The sequence below is a fragment of the Antedon bifida genome, chromosome 6 (assembly GCF_963402885.1).
Source record: "Antedon bifida chromosome 6, ecAntBifi1.1, whole genome shotgun sequence".
Lineage (NCBI taxonomy): Eukaryota > Metazoa > Echinodermata > Crinoidea > Comatulida > Antedonidae > Antedon > Antedon bifida.
Window position 1 is genome coordinate 10,720,312 of NC_136231.1, and position 13,331 is coordinate 10,733,642.

The 13,331-nt window shown below is 33.2% G+C and overlaps 2 protein-coding genes across 6 annotated transcripts in view; one reads left to right on the plus strand and one right to left on the minus strand.

Moving 5' to 3' along the window:
• The window catches only part of LOC144845548 (peroxisomal multifunctional enzyme type 2-like), a 254,730-nt gene that overhangs the window by 237,875 nt on the left and 3,524 nt on the right, over window positions 1-13,331 (minus strand). The gene's annotated exons all lie outside the window — the stretch shown is intronic.
• LOC144845542 (jouberin-like) overlaps window positions 1-13,331 on the plus strand; it is a 59,697-nt gene that overhangs the window by 37,958 nt on the left and 8,408 nt on the right. For all 5 annotated transcript variants that reach the window (XM_078702939.1, XM_078702941.1, XM_078702942.1 and 2 more), the window contains exons 18-22: window positions 529-662; window positions 968-1,108; window positions 1,354-1,535; window positions 3,783-3,803; window positions 4,526-4,648. In XM_078702939.1, coding sequence (XP_078559065.1) covers window positions 529-662; window positions 968-1,108; window positions 1,354-1,535; window positions 3,783-3,803; window positions 4,526-4,648 — 601 coding nt within the window. The remainder of the gene's footprint in view (window positions 1-528; window positions 663-967; window positions 1,109-1,353; window positions 1,536-3,782; window positions 3,804-4,525; window positions 4,649-13,331) is intronic.

Consider the following 13,331-nt stretch of genomic DNA (forward strand, 5'->3'; position numbering starts at 1 on the left):
TTTCTAAGTGGAAAAACCTAGGGCAGTCAAAGTTAAACTAACTGCAATTTTAAATTGGCAAGTATTTTAGTACCTGATTTTGAGTGTAATTTCAGGGCAACTGGAGGTTCACATTCTGACTTCAGCTGAGGTAGTGGAATCTCTCTTGTACCACAAAATCTGCACCACCGATTAAACTGCAATAACTGACTATTAGCTTTAAAAAATGATGTATTTAATTAATGAATATCACATTAATAGGGTGCACTCACAGAATTAATTTAAACTTCATGGGCAGAAAAAGCATAATTGTAAACATTTTGACAGGGAACGTCTATCATCCGTCCCACCTTTAATCCTGTTAATTTTGATTCTATCAAAAAAATCTACTTGCATTCACCTCTGCACATCTGTTTCTAAAGTTAAATCAGTTATATCCAGAATTTCCCGAATCCTAATAAATCTGTGTTGTGTAAATTTTTTGACAGTAACTTGGATGGTATTTTCACTCTTAATAATTTATATTGCTTACGTCCCTGTCCCTTTTAGTAATTCAATTATACAACGATATGTTGGTGCCTTAAACTTCCGGGAGCATGTTCGTAGCACGCTGACAGAGTGTGGAACTTTTGTCATATCAGGAAGCGAGGATTGTCAAGCTTACGTATGGAACACAGATACAGGTATCTATATATGAATTATGCTTAATTCTGAGATAGAAAGCATTATGAATAGAACTTTTATAGCTACCTTGTCTATCTTAGATATAACATAGATTGTTCTGGGTGTGACATCACTTTGGTATCAAGTATCAAAGTATTTTTTGCACTCTATCCAGCATAATTAACTGTTGGTGGTGACATTCAATTTCAAAATTGCTTTTTTGATAAAAATCAATTCAGTTGGATGTTATAGCAATGGTTAGCATTGTGTAATGTGTATTTTTATAGTTTGAAAGGCAAACAATTATTTTGTTTTTTGTCACAAGGTGATCAAGTTGCATCTTATAGTACACTAGGCTACCATCATCCAGTGTGTGATGTTGATTACCATCCCTATGATCACATCCTGGCTGTATGTGCCTATGGAGAAAGTCATTCTGTTAAAATCTACTGCTATGATGCCAAAAGTAAGATTTATTTACTTTGAACTATTGTGTTTATAAATACATTGATAGCAAACTTTAGGTTTAAAGTGTCACTCATTTATTCTAGACATAGTTATTACCAGAATAAACTTTATTTAACCAAACGAGATAAAGGTCACAGAACATTCTTGTGAGTTTCATGAAGGTATACTTATTTTAATAAATTGTATCTCAATTTATAGACATAAGTATTATTATAGAAAAAATTTACAAATTTTTTTTCTAAGTTGCTCAACTTGATTTAGGCCTCCAGTCACGACCTCTGCAAGCCTGGCAGGGTGACAGTAATGAACAGGCCAAGGAAAGCCTGACTACCCTTCTTCAGACAAAACAGAATGTCACTATCTCGCAAGATACTGTCAAATCTGAGAAACTTGAAAGGGCCATTAGAAAGCTATCAACAGTTATGGTATGCAACCTTTTGTATTTAAATTTGATATATAATAAAGTGGTTTACATATTGCATAATAATCATATTTGTACATCCCTACAGTATGTCAAACATTCAATGCACAGGAGCTGTTTCGGGTTGCTTACACATTGCATTTTGTAATCACATTTGTATAATATCCTACAATATACAAACAGTGTTCCATCATGATGTGTCCATCTTAATTCTATCAAATCACAATACATATAGGCTAGGCAATCTATCTAAAAAAAAAACAGCCCAAATTGAAACAAATTGCAAACATAGATAGGAGATCAAAATTTGAGCACTGTCATTTATCCCGATGACATGCAAATTAGTTTAAATATGCAAATTAGGGTGAAATTACAGGGTTACCATATCTAAAAAACTACTAGTCAGAGAGAGTTGATTTTTTCACTGATTTATTCAGAATGTATATATTTATGTTTGCTCTAATGAAACATTTTACAAAAAAATCGACCGGAAAGACAACATTTGACCCTCGACCCCATTTCTCAATGTTTGCATTACATAATGTGACTTTGGTTTGCCCTCAAATGACTCGGATATAGGTTCCTAATAGTCAACACAAAGGATTGTTTTAATCACTCACCTCGCAAGTATGCAAATTAGTAGTACAAGTTACATGAAATATGCAAAGGGATGAAATTACAGGTTCCCATATATCGAAAACCGATAAGGCTAAAGTGTTGATTTTTCCAGAAACTTGTTCAGAATGTTATACATATTTATATTTGCTCTAATGAAACATTTTACGAAGAAATGACCGGAAGTAGGACATTTGACCCTCGACCCCAATTCTCAATATTTGCATATAATGTAACTAAAGTGTCTGTGCATACTTGTTTTGGCCTTAACGATTGGTTTTATAACCAGCATGCTTCAAATATTAATAAAACACAATGTTTACACTTTCCCCATGATTTGCACTCGAAAATACATGGGGAACTGGACTATGTGAAGTAATTTAAAATAAAATTGTATTCAAGATTTTGCCATGATTTTGGAAGAAGTTGCTAGGAATTCACTCCTGTATCAAAACCGTGTATGTACCATTCAAAATCATTCATACATGTTCCGACAAAAAATACAAACTTATACTTTCTGCTTGGCTCATCATAATTTGCAGGGTATAACCCAGACAACATGTATTGGGATAAAAAAAGTCAATTTTAAAAAAAAATGGAGACAATGTTTTGATAGAATACAGTACCAGCATTATAAATTGTGCTTAATTCTGAGATAGGCATGCACAACATAAAAACTGTTTCACACACTCGGTTATGATCACCTTAGAAAATCTATATGATATTGTTCCATGTTTGTCTATTAGAACGACAACATTAAGGGTTTTTGATCTAAATTTGTGGACTTGTATAGAGTAGCAGTGACGTACCTGGATGAATGTTTGCCATTGGCGAAAGCATTTGAATTGAAAATGTTAACAAAATGTGAATATAGTACATTGCAAAATAATAAACGGTTAAATCAACGTGATAGTAATATCAGGTGAAAATATCTATAAATCAGTAAAATTGTATCATCTGGAGATGCCATAACTAACCTGTGAGAACCAGAGATGTTTAATAAGACTTGTCAGCGCAGTCTTATTCTTAAGGCCAATTTACACAGACAAGCGGTAACGGTAATAAAAATATATAATCTTTTATTCCATATAACCATTTACACACAATGTGGAGCGGATGGGTGGTTTCCGCTTTGGATAGATACAGACTCCATGTGGTACAAGCTACGCGGTCGGTTTTCCGCTTACTGTTGCCGCTCCTTTGTGTAAATTGATTAAAAACACAGAAACTGAGATAAGCAAATTTATTTATAAAATTTACATCATTACAGTGCATTACAATATAAGATAGGCAAATTCTGAAATGGGCCGAAATGTCACAGACTCAAGTTTACCTGAGACATTAATTATAATTTCTGACAACCATTTGTCTACACATTTTGTTTCAAATACATACTACTATAGTGTCATATACCACAATGTGCCCCTGAATTTTAACTGAATTTCAATTAGTTATTACAGTAGAAAAGAAAATTTGTTGAGTGTTTTTGAATCACAGCAATAACTTGATGATTATATTCACAATACTATAGATACATTTGTATAGTGCTAAAGCGTTTGTCACCGCTTGTTTAATCACTTGTCTTTTTCCATATCAATTTATTCTGCATGGTGCCTTGCTCTTTCATCAATTCTAGGCCTTCTCCGATACTCTGCAGGTAAATGTGCTTTTTATATCATATTTTCTTAATATATATAATGAAAATAAATGTTATTATGCTAAAAACAACTACTATATTTTTGCATTATTTTTAAGGACAATATACAAATGATTTGGATGGTGAGTTGAAAAATTGACAGCTCTATTTTTAAACGAGGCCGAGGCGAGTTGAAAGTAGAGCAGTCAATTTTTTATCGAATGAAATATTCTCTCAATTTCGAATTCAAAACATTCATTATTTGTATATAATAATAACACACCTACTTTTATTAAATTTATCCATCGTAAATCATGGACAGAAGCTAGACCATTAAAAAGGCAGTGCCCCAACCTTTGACGCGCAGTTATAGATTGCACGCACAACAAGTTGATTTCGCCAAATAATCAATGTTCAAAATAAATGTTTATTATGTGCATTAGAATGCGTTAATTATCACCATTAGATATCACTTTTCTGTTAGGTAAAGCTACTTTCAATTTACATGTGATTAACTACAGAACAATCTAGGAATCACTACACTGGTGTAAACTATTATAAGTTTAGTGATATGTTGCTGTTGACCACTGTGACCACAGCCCATGCTAAAACCTGAGTTACTGTAGAGTGGCAACCAAAGCACTGACAATCTATCTTATCTATCTTTTAGAAACTTTTTAAGAAGCATGTACATTATAACTTGGTTATAACTATAAAATATATATTGATTCATTTATTGATAGGATGGCAGAAAGCCCTCGAGTAGGACAACAAGTCTATCGCCACATAGCTTTTTGAATAATCCTCAAATGAACAGCACATGGGGATCAACATTTGATAAGTCTTTATTGCCAACCTCAAAACTAGTAAGTATTATTCTTTGTTATTTTGAAAAGTGTGATATATGATTACAGTGAGAGTGGAGTAAAATGAACAGAATCGATGTACCATTTTTGTTTGTTCTCTGCTTGATTCTAGTATTGTCATCTGCAGTTCCTTAAAAGAAAAGACAAATAATTGCGCCTTAGTCGGATGTCAGATAGATGCATACATCAGTGTAGCATTATTCAATACATTAAATATATATTGTCCCCCAAAACATGAAAAATGAAGATTAATAAAATCAGATTTTGAAGTTTTCAAAGTTAATTACTTCCACAGAAAAAAAACCCAAAAAATAATGTTTTCACTTTTTAAAAAAGACAAAGCAACCGAATGGGGGAAAGTGTCTATTTACGCAAAATTGCGCAATGTATACGCAATAAAAATACCAGAAATAGAAAGATCTGGAAAAATTACATATAAAAACATTTTAAATTTTTTTTTAGTGAAGAAATTAATTTTTTAGGAATATTCAAATATACCCCTCATTTGCATGTAAAAGAATAGGAAATTACAAGGTATCCCCCCAAAACGCAAAAAGGCGTGATTTTCAAGAAAATCATACTCATTGATAAAAATTTAAAAAAAATATGAAGTAAAGAGGGATGATATTTTTAAAGAATAGTTGAAATGTATGAAAAATAGCAATTTTCTGGGTGGAACTCCACTTTAAGAAAAGATATATTGTCCCCTAAAAACTTGAAAAAACTGCAATATACCGGTATGATGCTGGCGTCGTGCCGGTATCGTTACCGGCATATACCCGTTCTCATCGGACTATTGTGCCGGAAATATAACCGGTATATACCGGCTTTTTGTGAGAAAGGAGTCGGGCATATTCGGCCAATAAAAGTCTGACAAAATAATTATTGAGGGCGTCCTTTATTAGGTGATCATTTAGAATAAAATGATCACCTATTGTTATTGTATAAAATCTTTATTATTATTAGGTGATCATTTAGAATAAAATGATCACCTATTGTTATTGTATAAAATCTTTATTATTATTTTTTTTTTTATTATTTTTTTTCTTTTTATTGTTTCTGTACACTATTTTGTGTAACAATTATCTAAAAAAGTTTAATGTCAATGATTACAAAAATTTCAGAATATCTTTCAAATAATACAACTTAATCCTAATAAGCTTTCCAGCGTGATCACTCATCCGTGACGACATTTATACGCCATTTTGCGAAATCACATTATCAATCATATCTCCATAATTCATTATCACATATTAATGAAATTCACTACACGTAAACTTCAGATCAAGGGTAAAAATATTAGCAAATAAAAACGCACGCGCACGTAGGTTCATGCGCGTGATATCGCGCGTTAAAAATTTAAAACGCTCAAAATTAAGTTTTGATCAATTTAGAGCATGAATTAGGCCATTTGCGTGTTTCAAAAAATTACTGCGCAAAAATGCGTTTTTGCGCGCGCGATACTTAAAAAGCGTAACAAATATGAATTTTTTTTACAAATCTCATTCTACTCACCATCCTTAGTACATTCACCAAATTTGAGTCAGTTCCGACTTAAAATAACGCTATATGAGCACGTTAAAAATGACAAAATGCGCACATTTATTTTACAAAAGTTCTGAAAATGGTGAAAAATAGGTCTTTTTTAAAATGAAAATAATTCTTCAGAATGCAAGATGACCCCCGATTTTTTAAACTTATTCTGGAAGCCATTGAGTTGTAGATATGAATTCATGTACACATTTTACGTACAAAATGTTTTGACGTCATCAAATGGCCACTTGAATTTAAAAATTAGGATTTGTTATCTTTTTGTGTAGATTATCACATTCAACAGAGCGCATCTTGGTTATGTGTGCTCGAATTTCGCACAACTTTCAGTATGTGCTTGCTTAATTAATTATCTTTATCATGAGTTGACACTATCTTCATTTTAATGACGTCATCACGCGTAAAAACTTGAATAACGTAGGCCGTGTAATTTCACCTTCGCAGTAAATTTGAATATCTTACAGCTCTTCAGAATTGAAGGTTACCTTGATGATTATAATTTATTATGAAAGCTGATGAAATGTAGATATTAATTCATATAAAAATTAAGCCTATCGGATGTTGTAACGTTAACATATGGCCAGTTGAAGTGAAAAAGTAGTTTTTTCATATTTTTCGTCAAAGTTATACACAATTCAAAGAGCGCGCACAGCGCTTCTACGTGCCAAATTTTTTTCCAAATCTTATATTTTTTTGCTCAATTAATTATCTTTCGAAATTGTCATCTTAAAGTTTAGTTTGATAACGTCATCATGCCAAAAAATTAGAACATGTGTGTCCCGTAATTTCACCTATGCTACACTGTATATAGATATACAGTATATACTGTACATATTGTATATGGCATATAGGCACAACTCAGCACTATAAGCATATAATAGGATGGCATACATCAACATTTTCCGATCGTATGTTAACGTACGTGCATGTTTAAAAAAAAATTAATTTCAGTAAAATGATAAAAATGATCACCTATAATTCGTCAAAGTGACGAATTAAATTCTAGTTTTTTTTATTTTTTTTATTTTTTTTATTTTTTTTATTTTTATTGTTTCTGTACACTATTTTGTGTAACAATTATCTCAAAAAGTTTAATGTCAATGATTACAAAAATTTCAGAATATCTTTCAAATAATATAACTTAATCCTAATAAGCTTTCCAGCGTGATCACTCATCCGTGACGACATTTATACGCCATTTTGCGAAATCACATTATCAATCATATCTCCATAATTCATTATCACATATTAATGAAATTCACTACACGTAAACTTCAGATCAAGGGTAAAAATATTAGCAAATAAAAACGCACGCGCACGTAGGTTCATGCGCGTGATATCGCGCGTTAAAAATTTAAAACGCTCAAAATTAAGTTTTGATCAATTTAGAGCATGAATTAGGCCATTTGCGTGTTTAAAAAAATTACTGCGCAAAAATGCGTTTTTGCGCGCGCGATACTTAAAAAGCGTAAAAAATATGAATTTTTTTTACAAATCGCATTCTACTCACCATTCTTAGTACATTCACCAAATTTGAGTCAGTTCCGACTTAAAACAACACTATACGAGCAGGTTAAAAATGACAAAATGCGCAAATTAATTGCATCAAAGTGCTGAAAATGGTGAAAAATAAGGCCTTTTTAAAATGAATATAAATCTTCAGAATGGCAGGTGACCCCTAATTTTTTTAACTTATTCGGGAAGCCATTGGGTTGTAGATACATATTCATGTACACATTAGACGTACAAAATGGTATGACGTCATCAAATGGCCACTTGAATTTAAAAATTAGTAATTTTTATCTTTTTGTGTGGGTTATCACATTCAGTAGAGCGCATCTCCGTTATTTGAGCCCGATTTTCGCAAAAATTTTAGAATGTGCTTGCTCAATTGATTATCTTTCTCATGGGTTGTAAACATTTTTATTTTGATGACGTCATCACGCGTAAAAACTTGAATAACCTAGGTCGTGTAATTTTAGCTACACCATACATTTGAATATCTAATAGCTCTTCAGAATTAAAGGTGACCTTGAAGATTATAACATATTATGAAAGCTGTTGAAATGTAGATATGAATTCATATAAAAATTAAGCCTATCGGATGTTGCGATGTTATAATATGGCCAGTTGAAGTTAAAACGTAGTTTTTAGATTTCTTTAGTCGAAGTTATACAAATTTCAATGAGCGCGCATTGCGCTTCTACGTATCAAATTCTCTTCCAATCTTTATATTTATTTGCTCAATTCATTATCTTTCGAAATTGTCATCTTCGAGTTTATTTTGATAATTCCATCATACCAACAAATTTGAACATGATGTGGGTCCCATAATTTTACCTATGCTACACTGTATATAGATATACAGTATATACTGTATATATTGTATATGACACATAATAGGTACAACTCAGCACTATATGTGTATATGCATCATGTCATAGGATGGCGTACATCAGCTTTTTACGATCGTATGTTAACGTACGTGCATGTTTAAAAAATGTTAATTTCATTAAAATGATAAAAATGATCACCTATAATTCGTCAAAGTGACGAATTAAATTCTAGTTGTTATTATTTTTGTCTAGCGATATGGCGGCGGCGAATTTTAAGTTACAGATTATTGTCTTCCTTTTATAGCATATTTATGCAATATGCTATATACAGTATATTGTGCATATATTATACAGGTACAGCAATTAAATAGCCGTCATCGATGTCTGTGAAGTTGGTTACTAGTTCCTAGTTCCTTATTCAAATTCAATTAAAGGGACAGTCACAAATATATGACTGTCTAATTGAGTTGTTATTGCATCAACTTGTTAGCCTTGACCTCCTCTACTTCTTCAGGTCAAAGTTCAATAACATTTTATGCATTTACGCCCTCTACGGCGAATAAGTAACTGGCTTTATGAACGTTATAACACTTGATCTACTTAATTTTTTCAAAATATTTTGGTATGAATCGATCACCCTTGACCTACTCTACCATTTGCCACCCCAGTTTCGCGAACTTTTTTGCGTCTACAGCGAATAAGTAACTGGCTTTTACGAACGTTATAACACTTGACCTATTTAATTTTTTCAAAATATTTTGGTATGAATCGATCACCCTTGACCTACTCTACCATTTGCCACCCTAGTTCCGCGAACTTTTTTGCATCTACGCCCTCTACGGCGAATAAGTAACTGGCTTTACGAACGTTATAATACTTGACCTACTTAATTTTTTCAAAATATTTTGGTATGGATCGATCACCATAACTAACTTTTACGAACGTTTTACACTTTACCAACTTAATTTTTACAAAATAGTTTTTGCATCTACGGCGAATAAGTAATTTGTTATGGGTAGATGACCCTTGACTACTTTACCATTTGCCAAACTAGTTCCGCGAACTTGTACCTATGTCCTTTTATGGCGAATTCATTTTAGTTTTGTTTTGACTTGTTACAACATGCAATTTTAAAAGATAATTTCTGAAGCAAACACAAATACAACAGTTTGGTTATAAACGGTAACCACAAGTTATTATTCCGTTTTATTCATTACAACTTTTCAACACAATTACAACATGACTACCTGAAATTAAAACAGCATTTAAAGTAGGCTCTATCGTAGTATATAAACTAGAACTAATAAATAACTTCTTACGTCAACATGTGACGACACACTGCATAGTTATTCAATTCAGTGAGTGGCCGAGCGGTTGACAGTGGAACTGAAAACAGTGGAACCGTAATTACGTAGCCATAACATCGGCACGGGTTCGAGGCTCACTCACTCCATGGTTCTGGTGGTAGAACGAGTCTTCTCGGATAAGGACTATAAACCGTAGGTCCAGTGTACACATCTAGCTCGTGTGCACTTTAAAGAACCTAGTACATCTTTCGAGACGAGTAGGGGGTTACCCCGGTGTATTAGTACATCACAGCCACTGATCACCAACTGGGCCCTCTGGGAGACCAGTCTTTGACTGAAGAGGTTACCCAGTATAAATATATATTTCAATCAATTCAATCAACCGCCCCACTTCATTAAATGTTATGCCGGGCTATTTTTTCTCATTAATTACAACAGTTGCAATCGATCAAATGTAATATCTTTTTAAACGTGCTTACAGTACCCATTCTATAAAAGCGCACAAACAAACCAAATCTGAACTGACGTTTTTTTTAAATGTCATTACAGCAACTGTTACTTAAAATGGACCTGAAATGGACTTTCGATTTTCAAGAAATTCACACATGTTATTTAAATGTATCAAATTAACACAAACCCATACAAATAAAAACAAAATGTATAGTATTTTGAGAAAAAACGAAATTTTAAGATACCTTGGTAAATTAGCGAAAATTACTCACGCCATTGCAATATTCTATTTCAACGGCCGTCGGGAGCATCTATATTCACGACGTCACATATACACACGACGATCGAGAGCGTGTATGCCGCCCGATAGTCCGTGAATGATCGACGGCCAGGAAAGATACGCGAAGCGCTGACACTAATACTAATTTATTCCATATATAATGTTGTTGAAATTTAGTGCCCTAAAATGTACTTTGTTCTAAAACCCGAATTTAGAAGGCCTACCTCCCAAACCTTTACTAGGCCTAGGCCCCAGCGCGCGGAGTCGATCCTCCACCCACCCATGCGAGGCTCCGTTTCATGTGCATCCAAAGCGATATCAACAACTTGCTGCTCATTGTCAAGCCAAAGTAAAATATGAATCAAATTCGTTTTCGAACTGCCTTATTCGTGACAAATAAATTACCATCTCATATTACTAATTTAATTCTGCTAAACTAAAAACTAAAGAAACTAACACATTTAAATTACGAACGATATACAAAATTCTATTTTTGAAAATACACGAACCAAAAAATATGGATACGCATCATTGCACACGGCGCTGTATCATGGACAACGTTGCATGCCAGGCTAACGTCGGTATTGCCAGAAAAAACCCGTCGATTTGGAGATTTTAAATCGTCATTTACTCGATAAATAACCGTTTATACGGTAATAATTTTATATAAAAAAATTCTAAATATGTTTCTGCAAAAGCACAAGCATTTTTTAGAAAATACTCCAAAGATTTCAAGAGTTATAGCCAAAAAACTGCAAATTGTCCATTGGAGGGATAGGAATATATTCGCAAAGTGACGTCACCCGCGAATTTTTTTGATTTTCAAATGGGGCTTTCCCCAAAAGGGCGAATTTATATTTTGTAACAATATACGTTCTAGCAACACCTAATAGCCCCCAAAACGTCATTCTAAAATGAAAAAAATCGAAAATCCATTTCAGGTCCATTTTAAAAACAGTTTACACTTGGCGTTCATACCTCTAGACCACCTCTAGACCACCGAGCTCGGTGGTCTAGAGGTGGTCTAGTCTGGTCGAGTCCCACCCGAGAACTACTTGCGAATTTTTTCACAAGTATTCTCAAAAGTACTTAGTATAAAGTACAAATTACGTCAGAGTAGGGCAAAACATCTAATTAATCCTTTATTAATTAACAATTAAAAAGCGCACATTTTTCCCTGGGTGATGAAAGTTGTTTTAAAAACAATACAATAATTGTAATGTAACGAATGTAATGTTGAACAGTAAGTAGCTGAAATAATTTGTTATTTAACAATTTAAATATGCCTATTACTACTGTTTCATAAGAATAACATTATACAATAATTTCTTTCAAAACTGTCAAAAGCAATTTTTTTTTTCATTGCATTTTGTTTCTCATGTTATGATGTAGGAAGATAATTGTATTTAAATGTTGCATCACATTAAGTTGTTTAAATGGTGTTCTTACGCATATGGTTTACGGCATAAATGTCTTTCATTATAAAATCTATAAATTACTAAATATTTTACCACTGTAGACCTAGAATGTTTGAACAAATCTCTGAATTAAAAATCACCCACATACAATGACATCATCTTACAGTACCCATCTATAAGCACACAAAAAAAAAAACAAAGCTGAACTAATGTTTTTTTTCAAATGTCATTACAGCAACTGTTACTTAAAAACAGTTTACACTACCTTTTGACCTTATAACAGCAAAATTAACATATTCATTAATACTGTTACCGTTAATATTAACAGTTAAAAAGTGCACACTATTCATTGAGTGATAATAGTAGGTCAAGTGTGATCGATTCATACCAAAATATTTTGAAAAAATTAAGTAAGTCAAGTGTTATAACGTTCGTAAAGCCAGTTACTTATTCGCCGTAGAGGGCATAGATGCAAGAAAGTTCACGGAACTAGGGTGGCAATTGGTAAAGTAGGTCAAGGGTGATCGATTCATACCAAAATATTTTGGAAAAATTAAGTAAGTCAAGTGTTATAACGTTCGTAAAAGCCAGTTACTTATTTGCCGTAGAGGGCGTAGACGCAAAAAAGTTCGCGGAACTGGGGTGGCAAATGGTAAAGTAGGTCAAGGGTGATCGATTCATACCAAAATATTTTGAAAAAATTAAGTAGGTCAAGTGTTATAACGTTCGTAAAGCCAGTTACTTATTCACCGTAGAGGGCGTAGATGCAAAAAAGTTTGCGGAACTGGGGTGGCAAATGGTAAAGTAGGTCAAGGGTGATCGATTCATACCAAAATATTTTGAAAAAATTAAGTAGGTCAAGTGTTATAATGTTCGCAAAGCCAGTTACTTATTCACCGTAGAGGGCGTAGATGCATAAAAGTTCGCAGAACTGGGGTGGCAAACGGTAGAGTAGGTCAAGGGTCATCGATCTATACCAAAATATTTTCAAAATATTAAGTAGGTCAAGTGTTATAACGTTTGTAAAAGCTAGTTACTTATTCGCCGTAGAGGGCGTAAATGCATAAATGTTATTGAACTTTGACCTGAAGAAGTAGAGGAGGTCAAGGCTAACAAGTTGATGCAATAACAACTCAATTAGACAGTTATATATTTGTGACTGTCCCTTTAATTGAATTTGAATAAGGAACTAGGAACTAGGAACTAGTAACCAACTTCACAGACATCCGTCATCGGCAATCTGTAAAACAATGTAGAAGGAGAAATCAGGCTGTGCAATTTACGCCAACCACAGCCAGCTTGCAAACAATATTAACGTAAACAGCTCCCGACCTTATTGTT